Consider the following 22,901-nt stretch of genomic DNA (forward strand, 5'->3'; position numbering starts at 1 on the left):
ATCGGAATCACCCTCCTAGTTCCCAAATTCTTTGTCATTTTACAACACCATGGAGCGCCGCTATCAATATGAGATTATCTCAATCCTATGCGCCCTGACAATCGATTCATGTTTATAAAAACCGTCTACCGGAACACCCGATACAAACGCAAAGCGGTCGTCCATCATGGAGTCACTTTCGGCGATTGTGTTGCTTATCGTAAGCTGCCTATTTCTTGGGGGCATTCCTGCCGTTCCGTTTGGTAAGATTCAGAATGGCAAGATCGACAGTTGCAAACATAAATTCCACCCCTTTCCTCACGAATTCTAGAACCTCAACCCAGCAGTTCGGTGGAATACTGGACCAACGATGCCCAGCAAACCATCAACAATATCCTGCAGCAACGAGAGAACCGAAACATCGCCAAGAACATCATTCTCTTCATGGGCGACGGAATGTCCGTTTCGACCGTAGCAATGGCTCGCGTGTACGCTGGCGGCGAATCTACCAAACTATCCTTCGAGAGCTTCCCCTTCATCGGTATGTCCAAGACGTACTGCGTGAACAAGCAGGTGCCGGACTCGGCATGCTCGGGAACGGCCTACCTGACCGGAGTGAAGGGCAACTACGAAACGATTGGAGTTAACGCAAAAATTCCCAGCTACGATTGTACGGCCGAGTTGGATGAATCGACGCATACCTACTCCATTGCACAGTGGGCGATTGATGCCGGGAAGGACGCCGGATTGGTCACTACTACGAGAGTGACTCACGCATCGCCCGCATCTGTCTATGCTCACACTTCCAACCGAGATCGCGAGAACGATAACGAAGTGAAAAAAGACGGGTGTGATCCGGAGATTACCAAGGACATTGCCATGCAGCTGATTTACGGAAAGACCGGTCAGGGATTGAAGGTTGTTTTGGGTGGAGGAAGGCGTGAGTTCCTGCACAAGCACCCGGATCCGGAGACGGGCAGCAATGGTAAGAGGAAGGACAGTAGGAATTTGATTGAAGAGTGGTTAAACCTGGCCGAAACCGGTGAGAATAGAACTTATGTGTGGAACCGAGATGATTTGCTTGGAGTTGACCCAGCGAAAACCGATAGGTTACTCGGTATGTTCGAGCCCGGCCATTGTGTTTACAACTTGGAACGAATTCAGGAGGGCTTGGATCAGGAACCAACTTTAGCTGAAATGGTGGACAAGGCAACGGATGTGTTGAGGAAGAGCGACAATGGATTCTTCTTGTTCGTTGAGGGAGGCCGCATTGATCATGCTCATCACCGAAACTGGGCTAGACTGTCGTTGGATGAGACTGTGGAGTTCTCAAAAGCGGTTGAACTGGCACGAAGCAAGTTCAGCGAAGAAGACACGTTGATTATAGTTACATCGGATCATTCGCATGCTGTGACTTACTCGGGCTATTCGGTATGTATTCATTTGTTAATTTTATGTGATTCCAATTAATATAATTTTGAATCCTTTTGCAATAGGCAAGAGGCAGCGATATTCTAGGGGCTCACAACGAAGGCAACGACGGTCTGCCATATAAAACCGTAAACTATGCAAATGGTTTGGGCTTTTACGATCACGTCAGTCCTTCCGAAGGGGGCAGAGTGAACGTTGAACAGCTGGATACTCTGTGGAGGGAGTTCCGCCATCCGGCAACTTTGCCACTTGAGTCGGAAACACACGGTGGAGAGGATGTGGCTGTGTACGCATCCGGTCCATGGTCGCATTTGTTCAAGGGAACCTATGAACAGAATGCGATTCCGCACATGTTGGCCTATGCTTCGTGTATTGGTGATGGATTAAAGGCGTGTTCGTAGGAATGTTTGATGTGTTCGTTTGACTCAATCTTTCAAACTGCCACTCAAATGTGTCAAATATTAATAATAAATTGTTCAATCTCGTTTACCAAGTATTTGTAGGATTTTTAATAAAATTTACACGAAGGAAAAGTCACAACAGGTGTCTATTTTTTCGTAATTCTTTATTCTAGGTTTATTTTTGTCGATATAACTCAATTTACTTTCGGAATGCCTCGGAAACTTTTTAGATCTCCTGCATACGCATAAAAATCTAACGATTCTAACAACTAAAATTTTGCAGACTTTTTGAATTTCGAATTTTTTTTAGTAATCCGAAGTTTTCTGAGATATTTACTCCGGTGGAGATCCTACTCCTTTGCTCGCAAGGCTACTGGAGCCACGTTTATTAATAATATAGTCTTCATTAATAATGTAGTCGTGAATCCCCATATATTAGGTAACAGACAGTAAATTCACACCACCTTGTGTCACAAAAGGTGATTATTGCCTGAAAACGATAGCCAAGGAGCGTGAACATTCAAAGTATTAAGTTCCTCGTGAAGTAATTCCCTGCCTTTTAAAAAGGTTTTTTTTTCAGGAATTTTAATCAACCACCACGGAAGGACCCTCCTTAGCCGTGCGGTAAGACGCGCGGCTATGCAGCAAGACCATGCTGAGGGTGGCTGAGTTCGATTCCCGGTGCCGGTCTAGGCAATTTTTGGATTTTGTCTCGACTTCCCTTTCGCAAATTGTCTCGACTTTCCTGGGCATAAAAGTATCATCGTGTTAGCCTCATGATATACGAATGCAAAAATGGTAACTTGGCTTAGAAACCTCGCAGTTAATAACTGTGGAAGTGCTTAATGAACACTAAAGCTGTGAGGCAGCTCTCCCAGTGTGGGGATGTAATGGCAATAATAATAATAATAAGAAGAAAACCACGGAACTATAATCAGAATTTTAGGCCATTTACGTCCCAACCCAGAATGACGAGCTCGGTGGTCTAGTGGCTACCGCTTCTGCCTTATAAGCAGGAGGTCGTGGGTTCAATTACAGGCTCGTTCCTTTCCTACTTTGTATTTCTTTCTTAGTTCTTTCTGTATTTCACGTTATACCAAAACGATTCCTACTGTTTTATAACCTTCCACGCAATCCCAAAACCTCCCGTGGCACCTATGAGAGGTCGTAGAGTTCTCTGCATCTTTCTTAAGTAGGTCTCCAACAAACCATCCTTCCCCTTCCTCAGCATTCGCAAGGACGTGGCCAGGACAGATCTCGACTATTGGAGAGTGTATTGCTTCCATCTAACAGTTGCTACTCTCATACAATAGTCTTGGCTTGTACCACCTACGAATTTGTGCGAACTGCTAAAATGCAAAAATGCTAAATGCTAAAATTTACGTCCCAACCCAGAATGTTCTTTCCCCACAACAACAGTTCTGCCAACAGGAACAATCCAACTCAACCCAATGCTCCACTGGCCATAAAACAGGAAAATCTCTTCCAAAACAACTTTAGGCGGACCTTCCCTCCTACCACTCAAGTCAATTTCCAGGATCAGAGTGAATAGGTAAATGACGAAGCGTACGGGTATACTACGTTACCTGAAACACAAGCACCAGATAACTACTCTGAAGAAAGATGCGATTACCAACCTCAATATACTCTCCCAGAAAATACTTCTTCCACAAAGGACGATTCGAATTTTCGGTCAGAGTCGAATCAGAATTACGACGTTTTCTTCATTAATGGCAATACCTTCACTAATGCAATCAAGCACAAAATTGAAACCAGGGATGAAATCCCCACTCACGCGAAAAGCTATCGGTACCCCTTTTGCCATAAACTAGAGGTACACGATCAAATAAATTAAATGTTAGTTCAAGGCATTATACGGCGTAGCACATCCCCTTGGTGCTCACCAATTTGGGTTGTCCCAAAAAAGGCGATGCCTAGGCAAACAAAAATGGCGTTTGATTGTTGATTTTCGTAAACTAAACGATAAGACAATAGACGATAGATACCCGCTTCCAAACATCACTGAGATTTTGGAAAATTTTGGTAGGTGTCAGTACTTTACGACGCTGGACCTCACCTCGGGTGTCCATCAGGTAGAAGTTCATTCTGATGATAGCATAGCATATGTGATTGTACAAATCGTGGGTGGCTATACAATGCTCAATTGAGCAATCTACTGTATATTGTCGCAAATTGGTACTTGGGATTAGTACCTTTTCCTATACAGTAGCAGTTGTATACCTGGCCACGTCCTTACAATCACGGAAGGAAGGGAAGGAATGTTAGTTCAACATCTACTTTTGAAGATGCAGGGAACCCATACTACCTTCATAGATGTCTCGGGAAGGAAAATTGGGGTAAGTGGGTAAGGTGAATAATAGGGAGCTCTATTCGACAATATAGAGCGTTTGTCAATAACAGTATATGCTGAAAAATTTTAAAAAAATATTCATTTATTTACTTACGAACCGTCCAAAGCAGAACAAAGTAACCCGGATCTGAAAAAAGTTCCGCAATCGCATCATATACAAAACACGTTCAATCGCACACTTATTCACTGAACGTTTAGAACAGAACCAAAAACGCGGATTTCACGAATGTTCAGCGACCTACCTAAAAAAACGTCCGATCACGCACCAAATGTTCACTCACTCGACCGCGCGAAGTATCTGCTTACTGAACAGCATCACGACAAAACATGCACTGATTGATTTTTATTTCGACCGCACAGAACAATCAAAATAGGTCCGCGGACTATCTGCGTACTGAGCAGCAATACGACAAAACAGGCACTCAGAATTTCATTCTGATGATGTACCAAAAACGGCGTTTAGCGTTGAACATGGATTGTACGAGTACCTTGCCGTTTGGGTTAAAGAACGCGCCTGCAACGTTTCAGCACGTCATGGATAATGTTTTACGAAATTTATTAGGCAAATGTTGTCTCGTGTATATGGACGACATTATTGTCTTTTCAACTTCTCTGCAAGAGCACATTGAAAACTTAGATAAAGTTCTCTTAGCTCTCAGGAATGTCAACTTAAAAATTCAACTCGATAAGAGTGAATTTCTTAAGAAAGATGTGGCATTTCTTGGTCACATTGTTACCGACCAAGCTGTGGAACCAAATCCTTTATTCATAAAAACTTTTGAAACCTGCAAAAGCCTACTGATCTCGACTTTGATAAACCATTCGTTTTAACTACGGATGCGAGCAATTTTGCCCTAGGAGCAGTGCTATCGCAAGGACCTATCGTAGCAGATAGGCCATAGCTTACGCTTCGAGAACGTTGACCAAGTCCGAAGAGAATTATTCGGCCATTGAAAAAGAATCGTATGGGCAACTCGATACTTCCGCCTGTATCTCTTTGGTAATAAGTTCACGCTGTATACTGATCACCAGCCTCTGACATATGACCTAAATTTAAAAAGTCCGAACACGAAACTCGTAAAATGGAGACTTCAGTTATCAGAATACGATTTCGAGATAAAACACCAGCCGGGAAGACAAAATGTTGTAGCAGATTCTTCGAAATAAATTTAAACGAAGAATCATCCGATTCAAGTTCAGCTCATTCGCCAGATACTGATGTGTCAGAATTTATGGAATGCACCGAACGTCCCATTAACTTCTTTCGTAATAAGATTATTTTGAAAATCGGTGTTGAAGATTCTGAAACATATGAAGAAATCTTTCTTCTTTTGGAGTGCCGATAATGTTTCGAATCTTCCGGGAATGCATGGACCCATCAAAACAAAATTGCATACTCTGCCCCGAAAGCTTGATCTATAAAACTACTTTAGTAGACATAAAATCTTACAAATCAACATATCGCAGAAGATATTAACAGATATTACCGATATTCAAGGACAAGATTCGCTCATAGAGCAAACCCATGAAACCTCACATCGAGGCCTCAAGGAAAATTATGCTGAATTGATTAGACGATACTATTTCTCCAACCTTAAAGCCAAGATTAGGAAATTTATTATCTTATGCCAAATATGCAATAAAGCCAAGTACGAGAGAAAATCGTATAAGATAAAACATGGTGAAACTCCCATCCCTAAAAAGCCTTTGGATATTCTCCATATTGATGGGTTCATTTCGCAGCCATGCTTATTTTTGTCAGTAGTCGACAAATTAACTAGATTTGGAAGTCTCCCCAAGTAACATTTGAAGTTTTATTATGCTCTTGAAGACCATAATTTACTCTTCAAGAGTGTTATAAAATCAGCATAAAACTGAAATGTTACTAGGGCTCATTCCCATAAAATCTAGAGCTATTCCGGATAAAGGGTGTATTCGATAAAAATGGCATACACATTAGGGTGTCCCAAAATTGGACCATGCCTGAGATTTTGGGGCTCAACCTTCAAATGAAAGCTTAGGTATAACAAAAGAAAAATTGTTCTACGACAACTCTAGGAAATGACGTTTAGGGTGGCCCTGACGCGTTTTATGAAAAAAGTGCATTTTTTATAGGTAAAATCGAAAATACCGGTATATCGGAAAGAAATTCGATGAAACCCATCCATTTTATATTTTTTACATTTAACTTAGGGCCTATACTTTATGGTAAAACTTTGATACCGCATGTTTTAGCTCTATATATTTTTCACTGATGCTTTAAATGCCCAAAAATGATGGATTTTTCCTAATATTTTTTTATTAATGCATCCAAAACGGGTATCCATCATAATGCTTTCGAAACTAGATATACACACTTAATCACGGCTTCCCGGTTCGGTAATTTTTTTTTACGGTTTTCGAACCGTAAAACGTAAAAAATACCGAAAATTCAGTAATTCGACAAAATATTATCGATGGTCAGTGATATGCTTCTTGAATTACTGAATTCGGTAATGGCAAATACCGACTTTACTGTAATAAGTGATTGTTTACTTAGTGTTTACTGAATAGATTGAAAAGTCAGTAAATACGAATACCAAAATTTCGGTATTTCTTCATTTCTACCGACTAGCCCTTCAAAAGTAAACGTCAACTGAGTTCGTGGTTTGAAAAGTCAAGAAATTTCTTTTGCCCGCATTTTTCATTTCAAAGTTCTGGAAGCAAATACTACAGTTGTTTTTTTTCGCTAAGAACTCTGGAAGAATCTATTTGTAAGTCTCGAAATCGGATTAGTTAGCATCGCCAAGAGCATCGTTGAAGATTACGGGTGCATACTAGTGAATCTCCAGTAGAACAAAATAGAAAGTCCTCTCACATACCGGCTGCTGCTGTTTTCATTCGTCATAATTATATTTTAGAAATTATCTGGTTCCCAGCGACAATCCATGCCCAAGCAGTAATAGGGATGGAAGAAGTTCGTACTTGTCGGTTCAATCTATATTGAGTACAAGTACACCACCCAATTAAAAATATTGAGAAAATTTCCCTATTTTGGTTGCAAATCTTTGGTCACGGTCTTTGGACATCAAATTATATCCAGTAGGAAGAATCAATTTTAATTGCATAAACTCATTTATATAACTACATATCGTTGAAGTTGGACAACGATACATATTTCCTCCCATTTTTTAAATTTGTTTTGCCTGTGATGGCTAATTAAATGATTTAAAACAAAAAAAAAATAACTGGAAGATTCAGTAAACCACGGTAAACAAAATAATTACCGAGAAACTCAGCGGAAAAAAATACTGACTTTACCAGCATTTTTTTGACATTTTATGAGTTCGAATCTTTACCGAATTTTCGGTATCATCTGAAATTACCGAGTTAAGTCTGCTGTTCAAAAACCCAGTAAAATTTTACCGACTTCGGTAATCGAAACTTACTGTGTACATAGAAAAATGGGGAATTTTATAGCGAATATTGTGCTAAAAATAGCAACCTTTCATCTCTATCCGTTTAAAAGTTATTCACAATTTACTGCAGCTTGGAAAAAGACTTTTTGAAATTTCGGATCATAATACCTGGATCATGTTTAAGTGAAAAAACGCCTACTTTTCCATACCAACCAAATGAGCGCTTTAATAAACAATATAGTATTCATATGAGTTGCATAAAATTGATTTTAATACTTATTTGAGTGTTATAATGGAAACCCAACGATGGACCAGCAGTAACATGACTGACTACAAATTGTTCAGTTAGTCTGGGTGAGTGCTCAAATAGATTGATAAATATGGTTTCAAAACTACCCATAGGTAGGTTCAGTTTTCGTGTCATGGTTTGTCGAGCTGTGCAATGTTTCTCGATAACATGGAAATTAGTTATTTTGTGACCATCTTGATTTTTTGCAAGAACGATCATAATACACATATTTGCTCATCAAAATTGAACCGATTATCGGATTGTCTTGAAATTTTCAGAGAATGAAAAACTTTTAATAAGTTATGATTTACAGTATTGATTTGTTTCGTTTGATTTCATTGCCCATCCCGAATGCGCGCACTTTTCTTTTCACTCCACCCATCAAATTTTGTGCAATCGATTTTTGCTATATTTTTGTTGCTTTTCCCCAATTTTTCTTCATCTCCAGCTCCGTTTTAATAATTTTAGGATGTTTTTGAAGTTTCGTCTTCACAATTGCCCAGAATTTTTCATTTGAGCGAAGTTCCGGTGAGTTTTGTGGGTTCATATCTTTTGGCACAAATTTAGCTCCGTTTGCTCGGTACCACTGCAATACGTTACGAGCGTAGTTGCAAGACGCCAGATCAGGCCAAAACAGTGTTGATACTTTGTGTTTTCTTATGAATGGCAAAAGACGCTTCTTGAGACACTATTCGGTGTAAATCGTACTGTTGAATGTTCCGGAAGTAATGAAGGGAGCGCTTACTTCACCACATCCGCAAATCGCCTGACTTCTTAGCAAATTTTAATAACTTCTTTGTTCGGACATCCTCCGGAATATCGAACTTAGACTTGGCAACGAAATATTCATGCCCAGGAAACTGACGGAAGTCAGCCTTGACGTTAGGTTTCATCATCCATCACGATGCAACAGGATTTAGTGAACAATTTCGTGTAAAGTTTCCGGGCGCGGTTTTTTTGTTGTTGTTATGCTTTTCATTTCGGTTTGGGACTTTTTGCACCTTGTAAACATGTAACCCAGCACGTTTCATGGTTTTTGTGCACGAAACCAACCGACATCTTGGACCTGTTGTCAACATTTCGTTTAGAAACTTATTGAGCTGTTCTACCACTCCTGGTCATTTTACTGTCCATTGGACCGCTTCTACGACCACTCCCTTCCTTCCTTTGAACACTCAGATGCTCCTTGAAGGTTTTTATTACACGAGATACAGTTGAATTTGCAATCCTAAGTGTTTTGCTATCGATCGGAGGGTGCACAAAAATTTTTCACTGGCAATTTCTTGTTCCGACGATATGATTGGAACCACTGTATGAATAACTATGAAACTCTGCAGATGTAAACAATACACTATGAATAAGATTTGGTCAAATTTTCAGGTTTCTAACTCATGCGGTTCAAAAGTTATAGGAGATTTTCGGTGTGCCATTTTTATCGAATACACCCTTTACTAGAAAAGCTATACTGAAATACTTTGCCTTGTACGGAACCCATCAGTTAATAGTTTCAGATAACGAACCGGCTATAAAGTCCATCGAATTAAGAGGCATACTCGCAAATTTGAACGTCCAGCAATATTTTACTCCCGTTGATCGTAGTGAAACCAATGGCATCGTAGAAAGCTTTCATTCTACAATAGCCGAAATGTTCAAATGCAATAAACATAAGTACCGTCGTCAGGATGACAATGGGTCAAATGGGGTTGAGAATGGGTCACTGTTTCAACCACTTAGAATGCTTCTAGATTGGATTGAATGCATCTGAGGACATTCTCACCCCCCAGACCCATTGTCACCCCCGATGGCGGTATCCAAATGTCACTGTAAATAAATGTTCCTTATTTCCTGTACTCTTTATAACAACAGCATACATTAAGCTACCAACATGAAACCACGAGAAATATTTTATGGGATAAAAGACGGAGAAGAAAGGCTATTGAATCAAGAAGCTCGAAATAAAATCTACGTTGAAGCTGTGTACCAAATCTCAACTCAACGTAATCAAAATGCCCAAAGAAACCAAATTCGAGAAAATCCCTCATATCTGGATCTAGATCAATTGCGTTCATCAAACGACACGGAGTAAAAAACAAGATAACTTCATCCCCGTAATCGCCGTAATCGCCGAGGACAGGCAACAGACGTTCCTTGATGAGAATTGAAGCAAATTACATAAAGAAGCGTTTCGTCGAATTAGAGAACAGCTGTTTATTAACACTTGGAGTGAAATGTTTAATTACAAACAATATTTTAAGAACATTAATTTACGCAGGAAGTATGGCTTGGAGCAATTCCAGCACATGCTCAACTTATCAGAGCTCAATTACAAACCGCTAATCCAGATAGTCAACCTGCTAGCACTAATCAAATTACACCTTAACACTATACAAATTCCGTTCTAAATAATCCATCTTTGCTTCAAGCTATCGTACTAAACTAAAATAAATTTAGTTATTTTTTATTAATAAAAGTTTTCTAATTTTAGGACGACGTTATGAATGCTACCACGCTCATCATTCTCGCCGTGATCATCTGTTCATCCTCAGCAAAATCCTTCCATAGCATTCAAATAACCGATCTCCAAAGAAATCCTGGTTTATTAACACTAGACATTGGTAAAACCTTTGTAAAAATTGGGAAGCATCAAATTTTGACTTGAAACGATACGAACCAATTTTTGCAAGGCTCGAAATTATCTTTCAAGGAATCAAAAGTTTTCAAATTTATACAGATACAACCAAAATGCTTGAGTCAAAATTTAGCAATGTCCAAACTCTATTTCACAACCCAATGCCAAGACATATAAATATAAGAGGATTGTTCAATTTTCTCGGCTGAAGTCTAAAACAGCTTATAGGCAATCTGGACGAAAATGATCAAATAAAAATTTCGAAAAATATCAGAAAGCTAGAGTTCAACAACGAAATTTTGATCAACGAAAATAACGAACAAATAAAAATCAATTGTCATTTTCAAGATAGGATAAATAGATTTATCAGGCTGTTAGAAAGAGACCATGAGCAGATCAAACGAAGTTTAATTAAATCACGAATGAGTTCAGGTGTAACGAAAAATTTGATAATTCTACAAGACATTCTAAAAATTAATATTCTATTAGACAATATTAATGATCACTTGAGAACCAAATTAAGAGTTATTTCCAAACATATTTTGACTCCCGATGAATTAAAAAATAAACTAGAACCATTTGAAACCCAAAAGCTTAACATAGAAACCATAGACCAGATGTATGAATTCTTTGAAATAAGCTGCTTTCATAATGAAACTAAGATTATAATTAAAATTAAAATCCCCTTGCTCGAAATTCCTGCCTATAAAACCCTCTTACTTGAACCTTTGATAATAAAAGATAGGACGCTAAAGGTACCGGCAACCATAGCAATCATCAACGGCTCTAATCTCTACTTCATCAGCAAGCCCTGCCAGGAAATAGGACGCAACCACATGTGTAGCTTGGAAAACCTTCAAAACTTGACTAACGATGGTTGTTTCTCAATGCTCAAGCCAATTATCGGTGGTAAAACCACTAACCCCAAACCATTTGGTTGTCAAGCAAATCAAAAACGAGGAGATTATTACTTCTTGTGGAATACGTAACAGAACTCTCACCGGCACATCTTCTATATAATAAAAATGAAATGGTCTGTGTTCGTATCCGCATAACTCGAAAACGGCTGGATGGATTTTCTTCATTCCTTCAGCAGATATGTTCGTTATAGTTTCCGACGGGTTTATATAATATCTCCCCATGCAAAAATCATTAGTAAAGTTGATTAAATCGTGAAAAACTAAAATTGAGGTTCGTATGAAATTTCGCATGGGCAGTTCACAACGCGCATTTTCGCCTACTATGCAGGACAACGTCAGCCGGGTCGACTAGTTTTTAATAGATTACCATAACTGCACCATCGTTATCAATGGGTTGGAATTCACCAACAAAGAATGGTGTAAAACAGGTCAATTACCAATCGTTCCACTGGACGGTCTGGACATCCACATTAAAGACCTAGAGCCTGAGATGAGTTTAGAACAAATCCGCATCAAGAATAGACACCACTTGGATACTCTAAGAAAAAGCACACATTCCGCCATGCTAACGTCGATGTCTCTGTCAAGTATCAGCCTGCTTGCCGTAATAATCGCCATTTTATCTCATACTAGTCAACCCGGCAGATGCTGTCCTGCATAGTAGGCGAAAATGCGCGAAAATGCCCATGCGAAATTCCCATACGAATCTTTGTTTTAGTTTTTCACAATTTATTCAACCTTATTCGTGATTTTCGGATGAGGAAATATCATATAAACCCGTCGGAAACGATAACCATCATACCTGCTGAAGGAATGAAGAAAATCTATCGAGCCGTTTTCGAGTTATGCGGATACGAACACAGACCAGTTCATTTTTATTATGTAGAAGATAGAAGATAAGAAAAAAAATCTCCTTATGAAGCAACGTGCCAAATCAACCGAAAACGAGGACGTTTCGGACTTCAAGAAGGGGCCAGTTACAGACGCAAACGCAATCCAAATCCAATTGCTGGAACAGCAACTCTTGGCGTCAAACACCAAGCACCAAGCAAAGGGGGTTATTAGAGCCGCGACCAACGACATGGTTCTTGCTAGTATCAGCGTAAAGTATCCCCTAGTAAGCATATGCGATATTTCGAAAAATTTCGTTTGAGGTGGTTCGAAACGAAATTCCGCGGAATTTCGCGGAATTTGACCATGGTGAAATCTGATTTCTTGATTTCGTTTCGTTTCATTAAACTACAAAAAGTTCACTTAAAAAACTAGCTTTTAACGAAATTTAACGGAATTCCGCGAAATTACGACACAAATTTAAACTTAAGCCACACTGTCTCGTACGGTCGTTATCAAAAATTTTGTCTGCGCCGCTGAACAAAAACATAAATCTGTTTTCAAAACCTAATGTTTTAAAAGTTTTTCTATCAACACCCACTACATAATCCCATTCTGAGTCGTCAAATAGGTATTTAGTTTTCTTCCATAAATCATTTTCAGTGTGTCTAACAGAAAACGTAAAGTACATTTAACTATTCTATTCTTCTGAAAATCCACATGTGAATATGTACCACAGACAAACAGACTAAACACATTGAACATTCACACATCAAATTCATCGTCGTTCAAAGACTAACGACATCTGTTGATTTCAGTTATTTGGGCACATCACGAGCCAGATGGCGGTAGTGAGTAAACGTCAAACTAGAGCAAATCCGATGCGACCGCCACGAGTGATCGATTGGCCAACTAATGATTATTTGAATTGACCAGTAAATAAGTGAACGATGGAAATTTGACGAGTGTTATGTCTGTTTGTCTGTGTATGTACATTATGTGAAAGATAATGATTTGAAAAATGTATTGGAGGTAATAATTTTCCCTTCGATGGGACTCGAACCCACGACCCTCAGTTTTCAGATCATTGTAAATTAATGTCCAAGTCAGGTGGTGTAATCCCTGGAATATAGACAATTAACTTTGATTAAACCTATTCTATCCTATTTTTTCATAAGTGATCCGACTCTGGCTCAGAGTGTGAATGTAGTCAGATATGACAGATCAGTATAACTTTGTCAAAAAGGCAAAGCTGTGGCGTGGAGATTGAAATTTAAGTTTCGTGATATTCGTTTTATGAGTGCGGAATCGAAACTCGGTTCGTGGAACTGCAAATCTCTCAACTTCATCGGGAGCACACGCATACTCGCCGATGTGCTCAAGGACCGTGGATTCGGCATCGTAGCGCTGCAGGAAGTTTGTTGGAAGGGATCAATGGTGCGAACGTTTAGAGGTAATCATACCATCTACCAAAGCTGCGGCAACACACACGAGCTGGGAACAGCTTTCATAGTGATGGGCGATATGCAAAGGCGCGTGATCGGGTGGTGGCCGATCAATGAAAGAATGTGCAGGTTGAGGATCAAGGGCGGGTTCTTCAACTTCAGCATAATCAACGATTTGAACGCTCAGGTTGGCCAAGAGGAGGAGTTTGGACCGACTATTAGAAAGTTCAGCGCTCACCGGCTGACGAACGAAGACGGCCTACGGCTAATTGATTTCGCCGCCTCCAAGAATATGGCCATTCGCAGCACCTACTTCCAATACAGCCTCCCGTATCGGTACACCTGGAGATCACCACTGCAGACAGAATCACAAATCGACCACGTTCTGATTGATGGACGGCACTTCTCCGACATTATCGACGTCAGGACATATCGTGGCGCTAACATCGACTCTGACCACTATCTGGTGTTCGGTACCGACGACCGCCGCGGTACGACCTAGAGCAACTGAAGCAACCTGATGTCACCACTGCATACGCGCAGCATCTCGAGGCGGCTTTCCTGGAAGAGGCCCCTCTTGAGGATTGCTGGAAGACAGTCAAAGCAGGCATTAACGACGCAGCGGAGAATAACGTCGGGTATATGGGTCGCAGTCGACGGAACGATTGGTTCGACGAAGAGTGCAGACAGATTCTGGAGGAGAAGGACGCAGCGCGAACGGTCGCGCTGCAGCAAGGTACCCGGCAGAACGTGGAACGTTATAGACGGAAGCGGAGACAGCAGACCCGCCTTTTTCAGGAGAAGAAACGCCGCCTGGAAGAAGCGGAGTGCGAGGAGATGGAACAGCTGTGCCGTTCTCAAGATACACGCAAGTTCTGTCAGAAGCTCAACGCATCCCGCAAAGGCTTCGTGCCGCGAGCCGAAATGTGCCGGGATAAGGATGGGAGCATCTTGACGGACGAACGTGTGGTGATCGAAAGGTGGAAGCAGCACTACGAGGAACATCTGAATGGCGCTGAGAGTACAGGCAGTGAAAGTCAAGGCAGCGGAGGAGATGACTACGTCAGTTCAGCGGACGATGGAAGTCAACCAGCCCCCACCTTGAGGGAAGTTAAGGATGCCATTCAACAGCTAAAGACCAATAAAGCAGCTGGTAAGGATGGTATCGAAGCCGAACTCATCAAGATGGGCCCAGAAAAGCTGGCAATTTGCCTGCACAAACTGATAGTCAAAATCTGGGAGACCGAACAGCTACCGAAAGAGTGGAAGGAAGGGGTTATATGCCCCATCTACAAGAAAGGCGACAAACTGGAGTGTGAGAACTTTCGAGCGATCACCATCCTTAATGCCGCCTACAAAGTGATATCCCAGATCATCTTCCGTCGTCTGTCACCATTAGTGAACGAGTTCGTGGGAAGTTATCAAGCCGGCTTCGTTGACGGCCGCTCGACAACGGACCAGATCTTTACTGTACGGCAAATCCTTCAAAAATGCCGTGAATACCAGGTCCCAACGCACCATCTGTTCGTTGATTTCAAGGCGCCATACGACAGTATAGACCGCGTAGAGCTATGGAAAATTAGGGACGAGAAGAGCTGGGAAGCTTAACAGACTAATCAAAGCAACGGTGGATGGTGTGCAAAACTGTGTGGAGATTCCGGGCGAACATTCCAGTTCGTTCGAATCACGCCGGGAACTAAGACAATGTAACAGACTTTCGTGCCTGTTATTCAACATTGCGCTAGAAGGTGTCATGCGGTGAGCCGGGTGTAACAGCCGGGGTACGATTTTCAACAGATCCAGTCAATTTATTTGTTTCGCGGATGACATGGACATTGTCGGCCGAACATTTTCAAAGGTGGCAGAACTGTACACCCGCCTGAAACGTGAAGCAACAAAAGTTGGACTGGTGGTGAATGCGTAAAGACAAAGTACATGCTTGTGGGCGGAACCGAGTGCGACAGGGCTCGCCTGGGAAGTGGTGTTACGATAGACGGGGATACTTTCGAGGTGGTCGAGGAATTCGTCTACATCGGATCCTTGCTAACGGCTGATAACAATGTCAGTCGTGAAATACGAAGGCGCATCATCTGTGGAAGTCGGGCCTACTACGGGCTCCAGAAGAAACTACGGTCAAAAAAGATTCGCCACCGCACCAAATGTGTCATGTACAAGACGTTAATAAGACCGGTTGTTCTCTACGGACATGAAACATGGACAATGCTCGAGGAGGGCGTATCCGTGGATGGAGAGATGCGGCCTCGAACCGTGTATTGTGGCGTCAAATTGTTGATTCAGTGTTATTTGTTTAGATGTAAACTAAATAAATGAATGGAAAGATTGTTGCATCAAGGATTTGGCTATCTCAATCTCTGGGTTGAATTTTCTTTGGAAAAGGCAGAATACTTCCTGCCGAAACGTCGGGCAATTCAAAATATTGCCGTTTTGATCAACCCAGAAACCGAGATAGCCAGATCCTTGATACAGATAGATTATTTTATCATGTTTTTCGTAGTTTTTAATGTGTAAATGTGAAACACTTCAAATGTTTCATTTGCATTCGATTTCTATTTTCAAGTGACATTTTCATATATATATGCTGCACTCAACCCATTTACAACGTCACATTCTATATTAGTTGTTAGCAACTGACTCAAATTCGAACTAAATATCGGTCAGAATTATTATATCATATATTTTTTTCTAAAGTGGTGCTATTTTTATTTCGCACCTTTTTTCATGAATTTTTCAGCTTAAACGTAAATGGTCCAGATTAATATCAATGTAATGCACTGAAAAGTTGTGAAACAGAATGTGCTTACATTCTAAACTGAAATTATCATCTTCTTTTAACAATTTCAGAAAATATTAGTAAAAATATAGTGGGTGGTGCTATTTTTATTTCGCTCAGTGTATACCCACAGATCAACTTTAGAGTCGATTAATTCAAAATCAATAAGAATTCATTTTTTTTTATTCTTTATTAAAGTGATTTTTAAGTGTAGTACAAAGTTCATCACTAATAAGAACTCATCCAACCAGCGGAAAGCATATTTATACAGTTCTGTAGTAATACCTTGCGAAATCTGCATAAAACTTTGCCATATACAAGTTCGGAATCAGTGTAAAAAAATCTTACAATTTTGTATAAGTTTAATAAAGGATCTGTATGAGAAGCTTAAATATCTTGGATTACAGAATTACAGAATTAAAGGGTGAACTTCTCTTTGTGAAAAAATCACTCATATAAAAAAATCAAACATATGTATATGCCAAGATTTCATACCAAAAATGTAAGATTTGCTTTTTAGGTGTTAGTATAAAAATATTTTTAGCTTTTCAAACTGACGTTCCGAATGCTATCTTTTCATATTTCAACACGTGCTTGGACTTAGCTCGCGAACTTTGCAGTTCGTATTTCCAGTGATTGACATTGATAAATTATCAAAACGACAGCTAAGAATCTGTTCACTTATCTCTACAGACTTTGTTTCGTGATTTTTAAGACTTCCGGTTTGTATTTTCATACTTACATCGTACGACTCCTCCCCAACACAGTACGGGGATAATATTATCACCGCATTCCAGTGCGATGTCTTAAGTACGTATCAAAAGTCACTATTATAGGGAGGGCATTTATTAGGGCTGTTTTTGCTGTTTCGTATCATGTTTAATGAATTGCCTGATTGGTATCTGCATGGTACTAAAGGTTTTCAATATAAATAGTTTTTTTTAGGTTGGATAAGACTGAGGTATTGTTCGGGAACAGGAGGTGACGCTACAAAAGATCTTCTCCCTATTCACTATCTACTGTCTAGACAAATATAGTCACATTAATACAAAAATCTTTTGTCAGATTGAAGATGATAGATTTGAAACTGGAATCCCCACATAATATGACATCCATCTAAAAATGATAATATTTATTTGTCCAATAAACATCTTAGCCCCCTCGTGTTATCTTATTCACCTGTCAGTCACCCATCGCTGAATCCAATCAAAATCCAAACGACATCAAATTAGACATTTGATCATGTTCAAGTCGCGTTTCTCAATACGTACAGTTTATTGTCCCTGCTGCCGTCATTATCGGTGGCCATGCTGAAATATCAGTGAACAGTAATTTATTGCTCCTCAACAAATTATTGGCCACAATTTAGCTGCCAAATTCGTGTGTACTTCGCACGGTTGTTAATATCACGCCGAATCATCAGCCAAAGACGCTCGTAGTCGCTGATAAGCCCGACATTTGAAAATATGACCACCCCCAAATGACTATCACAGACGCAGTCGATGAACATCGCTATCAGCGCTTAAAGCTAATCGTCTAGACAAACACTTATTGAAATCGAATATTGCCGAAGCAAATACCGTTTATTCTAATCTCGAGATTGTCAATAATTTACTACATATAATCTACAATTTACTTTAATTTACAACGCCTCCCGCCATGCGCGACGGCTTCCCTATTGAGTGGATTCGTCGCACGCCTTCAACCCGTCACCGACACACAGAGCGTACGCCATCAAGTGCGGAATGACGTGCTGCTCGTACGACCCAGTAAACAGATGAGCCCACGGTCCCGAAGCGTACACGGCGACGTCCTCGCCACCGTGGGTCTCCGAATCGACGGGCAGCGTCGCAGGGAAGCGGAAGTAGTCCTCCAGGGTGTCCATCGTGCGGACGTCCTTGCGACCTTTCGTTTCCAAATCAATGTGGTCGTTGTATCCCCTTCCGTTGGCGTAGCTGAGCGTCATGTATGGCAATCCGTCCGAAGCGGTTCCAGCCCAGCCGAAGATGTCGCTAGACCGGGACTGGAATTATAGACATTTTAGGTCGAGGACTTTTTTGTTTGTTGTCAAGTATGAGTGTTTACTGTGATGAACACAAGAAAATATAACACAGAATGTACACCCTCGAGCAAAATTTGCGCATCTGAATTACAAAACTGAATTAAAAATGGTAAAAAAATTGTAAATGTTACAAATACTCAATCATTGAAAGTGCGTTTGAAAAAATCTTACCGCATAACCGGAGTAGCTAACAGAATGCGAGTGATCAGAAGTGACGACAATGAGGGTGTCTTCTTCACTGAACTTCTTCCGTGCAAGGTCGATGGCTTCCGCAAACTGCACTGTTTCGTCGATTGCAAGCCTGCCCCAGGTGTCGTGATGTCCGTGATCAATTCGTCCGCCTTCCACAAAAAGGAAGAACCCATTCTCGTTATTACTCAGAATGTCCGTAGCTCGATCAACCATTTCGGCCAGGCTTGGTTCGCCTTCCATATTCTTGTGTACTCGATCCAGATTATATGCGCAGTGAGAAGGTTCGAAAAGAGCCAACAGTTTGTCAGTTCTCGCCGGATCAACATTGAACAAATCTTGTTTGTTCCACACATAAGTACGATTTTCACCTTCTTCAGCTAAGTCCAACCACTCTTGAATCAAGTTTTTACCGTCTGTTCTGTATCCTTGGGTACCGTATTCTGGATCCAAGTCGGTGTCTAAAAACTCTCTTCTGCCTCCTCCCATGATAACCTTCAATCGCTTACCGGTTTCTCCGTGAACCAACTGCTCAGCAATGTCGTCCAGAACTTCTGAATCACAACCTTTAGCGTCAACGTATCCATTGCTTTCCCAATCACGATCGGCAATATGAGCGTAGTTTCCAGACGGAGAGGCGTGTGTTACCCGGGTTGTCGTAACTACGCCAGCATCCTTTCCGGCATCCATTGCCCACTTTGCAATCGAGTACGTATGAGTGCTATTATCCAATGTGGCCGTACAATGGGTGGTAGGGACTTGAGCGTTGACCCCAATGGTTTCGTAGTTCCCTTTTACTCCAGTCAGATAGGCGGTTGCGGTGCAGGCCGAATCCGGAACTTGGTAATCAACGCAGTAGGTCTTCGACATACCTATGTACGGGAACTGCTCGAACGAAAGCTGGCGCTCCTCACCTCCGGCGTAGACACGGGCCATGGCCACGGTTGAAATGGACATGCCGTCGCCCAAGAACATTATGACATTCTTTGCGACGTTCGTGTTGTCTTTCCTGTTGACCAGGGTGTCCACGGTTTGCTTGGCATTCTCCTTCCAATATTCTATGGTCTGCTCTTGTTGGGCATTTCTGCTGGAGGAGGATGCTTGTTCGTCCCGAAAACTGGGGTGATAGGAATCATCCAGTGGGTTACCCAGGACAACCACCGCCACAAATGACGCCAGCAAAACCAAGAGCTTCATACTTGACGTATAAGTGGTGGACAGAGTACTAACGAAGCAGTTGTGCATCAAGCAGCTTTTAAGAAGCGAACAATTGATATTGATAAGATGAAATCATTTTGTTTTCACTGGCTGATATGAGAGTTGAAGTGTGGCCACTGTTTCAGATAGCAAATAGAATGTAACTGCGAAATAATTGATTGGAAGACATACTTCTAAATTAGATTCATAATCAAATTTATTCCATAACTTCACAATGTAGAATTACTGCGATTTTTTTAATATCAAATTTTTACCTATAAACAAATATTGTCATTAAAATATAGAAAAAAGATTAAAAATAAAATATTGAAACTTTTTTCTTCTTTTATCCAAAACATCAGTATTAATATCTGAAGTTCTTCTTGCACATTTGAAAGCATTGAAAATATGCTACAAGGTCTGAGTCGATAATCTTATTGTACCTTATCACTATTTAATAAAGATAAGATTATTTACAATCATTTAATCCTACATTAAAAAAGTGCATTCATACCACTTACAACCTGCTACGAGCAAGCCGTCAAACCATCGCCAATACACGCTGCGTAGGCCATCATATGCGGTAACGTATTCTGTTCGTAAGTCCCAGTGAACAGATGCGACCATGGCCCCGAAGCAAACACGGCAACGTCTTCCCCGGCATGGGTTTCCGAATACAGCGGAGCAGTTGCAGGGAATCGGAACTCATCGCCAGATGTGTCCATTTCGCTGATGTTCTTCCGTCCGCCATTGACGCTATCCATGTGGACGTGGTAACCTAACCCATTTGCGTAGTTTATGGTCGTGTACGGAAGCCCATCGCTGCCCGTACCGGCCAATCCGAAAATGTCAGCTCCACGATTCTGTAAATTATTAAATATTTAAATCATTTTCAGAACTATAGAACAGAATCTAAACCTACCGCATAGCCACTATAGCTAACTGTATGGGAATGATCTGAGGAAACCACGATCAACGTATCTTCTTCACTGAACTTTTTCTGGGCAAGGTCAATCGCCTTTGCTAACTCCACCGTTTCATCTAGCGCATACCTCGCAAAGTTGTCGTGATGACCATGATCAATGCGACCTCCTTCAACGAACAAAAAGAACCCATTGGGGTTCTTACTCAGGATATCCGTAGCTTTGTCCACCATTTCTTCCAACGTTGGCTGCAGAGTCAGATTGTTGTGAATCCTCTCCAAATTATACGGGCAGTGACTCGGATCGAAAAGTCCCATTAGACGATCGGTCGATTCGGCATCAACACTCAACAGGTCCTGCTTATTCCAAACGTATGTCCGATTTTCCGACCCCTCAGCCAAATCCAACCACTCTTGTATAAGATTTCTATTATCATTTCGTTTCCCAGTTTTACCCGTTTCAGGATCCAGATCACTATGATGGAACTCCCTTCGACCTCCACCCAAGACCACCTTCAACTGCTTCCCTACTTCACCATGCACCAGCTGTTTGGCGATGTCCGAAATAAGCTCGGGATCACAGCCATTTTTGGTCACCTCAGCATCGTTCTCCCAATCACGATTCGCGGTGTGAGCGAAAACTCCCGCAGGGGATGCATGGGTTACTCGGGTTGTCGTTACCAAGCCAGCATCCTTGCCGGCATCCAACGCCCACTTAGCAATCGACGGGGTATGCGTTGACTCATCAAGCTCTGCCGTACAATCGTATTTGGGAACTTTCCCGTTAACTCCGATCGTTCCATAGTTGGCTTTCACTCCAGCCAAATACGCAGTTGCGGTACAGGCCGAATCCGGGACCTGATAATCGATGCAGTAGGTCCTCGTCATTCCTATGTTTTTGAAGTTCGAGAATGCTATTTCTTTCTCTTCACCTCCGAGATAGGCACGAGCCAAGGCTACCGTTGTGTAGGACATTCCATCACCGATGAAAAAAATCACGTTCTTTGCTACGCGTTTGTTCTCTTCAAGGTTAATTAACTTTTGCGCAGTGTCCTTAGCATTGTTGAGCCAATAATTTACGGTTGCTTCTTGTTCTGCGAGTGTGGATAGGGGGTTGATCTCCGGTTGGAGCTTTGGATGATACGATTCATAGCTAAGACCTGGATGAAAAGTAAAATATTAGACTGTGAACTATGTCTATGACCAACTCTACCTTTTTTAACGGGTCCAGCCTGGGATGTGCCAACTAGCAAATAGTTAACCACAACAGCTAGCAACACTTTCACCAACTGCATCATGGAGCGACTGACACTTTTTTCCGAAAGGTTGCCTCGTTTAGTAGTACCAATGGAGAAGCAACAAAAAATATCCGCCTATTTATAACAGATAGCAAACCATCAGTTCATGAGATCCCTTCATGATGCTCAAATGCTCTGCACTTGAAGTCAATTCGATGTTTGTCTGGTCCGTGGCAATAACAAAAAATACAAAGTCATAAGTCGTCGGATAAAATCAAAAGAAATCATCGTCTACCCACAAGGAACACCCTCGGATCAGCCGAGTGTCACGCGAATGCGAAGATTCGGTTTTAACCGCATGCGAAATATCATAAACCTGATAAGCGAAAACGCTTTATGTGAAGACTAGCATTTTTCCAGCGCCTCGTGCTTATGATAGGAGATAACAGTTGTCATGTCTTCTGTCAGCAACATGGAAAAATATAGATAGATTGGAAGAAAACGTATAACTATTTTTTTTAAGTGAAAACGGTGATTATCAACATATGAATCTAATTTGTCCTCAGTAACGGCGATGTGAGTTCTCGTTCATAAGTAAGAAAACATTGAAACTCATCATGCGCGAAAACGTTTGTATCCAATGAAAAAAAACAAAGATAGCTCATCGTAAAGTCTGATTATCCGAGTTTGTTTTTGTATCAAGTTGTGATAAGCTTATTTTCATGGCTTGTAACAATTCTAAAAGTTTGATTTCTCTCCTTTGTCGTCATGTTAGTAGGACTATAGTATGGTGCTCACATCCGTTTTC

The 22,901-nt window shown here is 41.1% G+C and overlaps 4 protein-coding genes across 4 annotated transcripts in view; 1 reads left to right on the plus strand and 3 right to left on the minus strand.

Moving 5' to 3' along the window:
• Positions 1-22,901, minus strand: part of LOC134226196 (GTP-binding protein Di-Ras2) — a 406,254-nt gene that overhangs the window by 114,002 nt on the left and 269,351 nt on the right. The gene's annotated exons all lie outside the window — the stretch shown is intronic.
• Positions 167-1,922, plus strand: LOC134223346 (membrane-bound alkaline phosphatase-like). Its single transcript, XM_062702492.1, has 3 exons — positions 167-242; positions 311-1,410; positions 1,476-1,922. The coding sequence occupies exons 1-3, from the start codon at positions 167-169 to the stop codon at positions 1,809-1,811; spliced, it is 1,512 nt and encodes a 503-aa protein (XP_062558476.1). The 3' UTR covers positions 1,812-1,922.
• LOC134223347 (membrane-bound alkaline phosphatase-like) lies at positions 18,034-19,971 on the minus strand. Its single transcript, XM_062702493.1, has 2 exons — positions 18,719-19,971; positions 18,034-18,508 (listed from the first exon to the last, which is right to left on the minus strand). Exons 1-2 carry the CDS (start codon positions 19,931-19,933, stop codon positions 18,161-18,163), a joined length of 1,563 nt encoding a protein of 520 aa, XP_062558477.1. The 5' UTR covers positions 19,934-19,971; the 3' UTR covers positions 18,034-18,160.
• Positions 20,322-22,309, minus strand: LOC134223348 (membrane-bound alkaline phosphatase-like). Its single transcript, XM_062702494.1, has 3 exons — positions 22,069-22,309; positions 20,856-22,015; positions 20,322-20,796 (listed from the first exon to the last, which is right to left on the minus strand). Exons 1-3 carry the CDS (start codon positions 22,151-22,153, stop codon positions 20,461-20,463), a joined length of 1,581 nt encoding a protein of 526 aa, XP_062558478.1. The 5' UTR covers positions 22,154-22,309; the 3' UTR covers positions 20,322-20,460.

Source organism: Armigeres subalbatus, chromosome 3 (genome assembly GCF_024139115.2).
Source record: "Armigeres subalbatus isolate Guangzhou_Male chromosome 3, GZ_Asu_2, whole genome shotgun sequence".
NCBI lineage: Eukaryota > Metazoa > Arthropoda > Insecta > Diptera > Culicidae > Armigeres > Armigeres subalbatus.

What these genes read in the sequence shown, in the direction of transcription:
- LOC134223346 (XM_062702492.1), top strand. Translation starts at nt 167, where the DNA reads ATGGAGTCACTTTCGGCGATTGTGTTGCTTATCGTAAGCTGCCTATTT. An exon ending in CATTCCTGCCGTTCCGTTTG is followed by an intron (nt 243 to 310) that starts GTAAGATTCAGA and finishes CACGAATTCTAG; the next exon opens with AACCTCAACCCAGCAGTTCG. An exon ending in TGACTTACTCGGGCTATTCG is followed by an intron (nt 1,411 to 1,475) that starts GTATGTATTCAT and finishes CTTTTGCAATAG; the next exon opens with GCAAGAGGCAGCGATATTCT.
- LOC134223347 (XM_062702493.1), bottom strand. Translation starts at nt 19,933, where the DNA reads ATGAAGCTCTTGGTTTTGCTGGCGTCATTTGTGGCGGTGGTTGTCCTG. An exon ending in TTAGCTACTCCGGTTATGCG is followed by an intron (nt 18,509 to 18,718) that starts GTAAGATTTTTT and finishes CTATAATTCCAG; the next exon opens with TCCCGGTCTAGCGACATCTT.
- LOC134223348 (XM_062702494.1), bottom strand. Translation starts at nt 22,153, where the DNA reads ATGATGCAGTTGGTGAAAGTGTTGCTAGCTGTTGTGGTTAACTATTTG. An exon ending in GGCTGGACCCGTTAAAAAAG is followed by an intron (nt 22,016 to 22,068) that starts GTAGAGTTGGTC and finishes CTTTTCATCCAG; the next exon opens with GTCTTAGCTATGAATCGTAT. An exon ending in TTAGCTATAGTGGCTATGCG is followed by an intron (nt 20,797 to 20,855) that starts GTAGGTTTAGAT and finishes AATAATTTACAG; the next exon opens with AATCGTGGAGCTGACATTTT.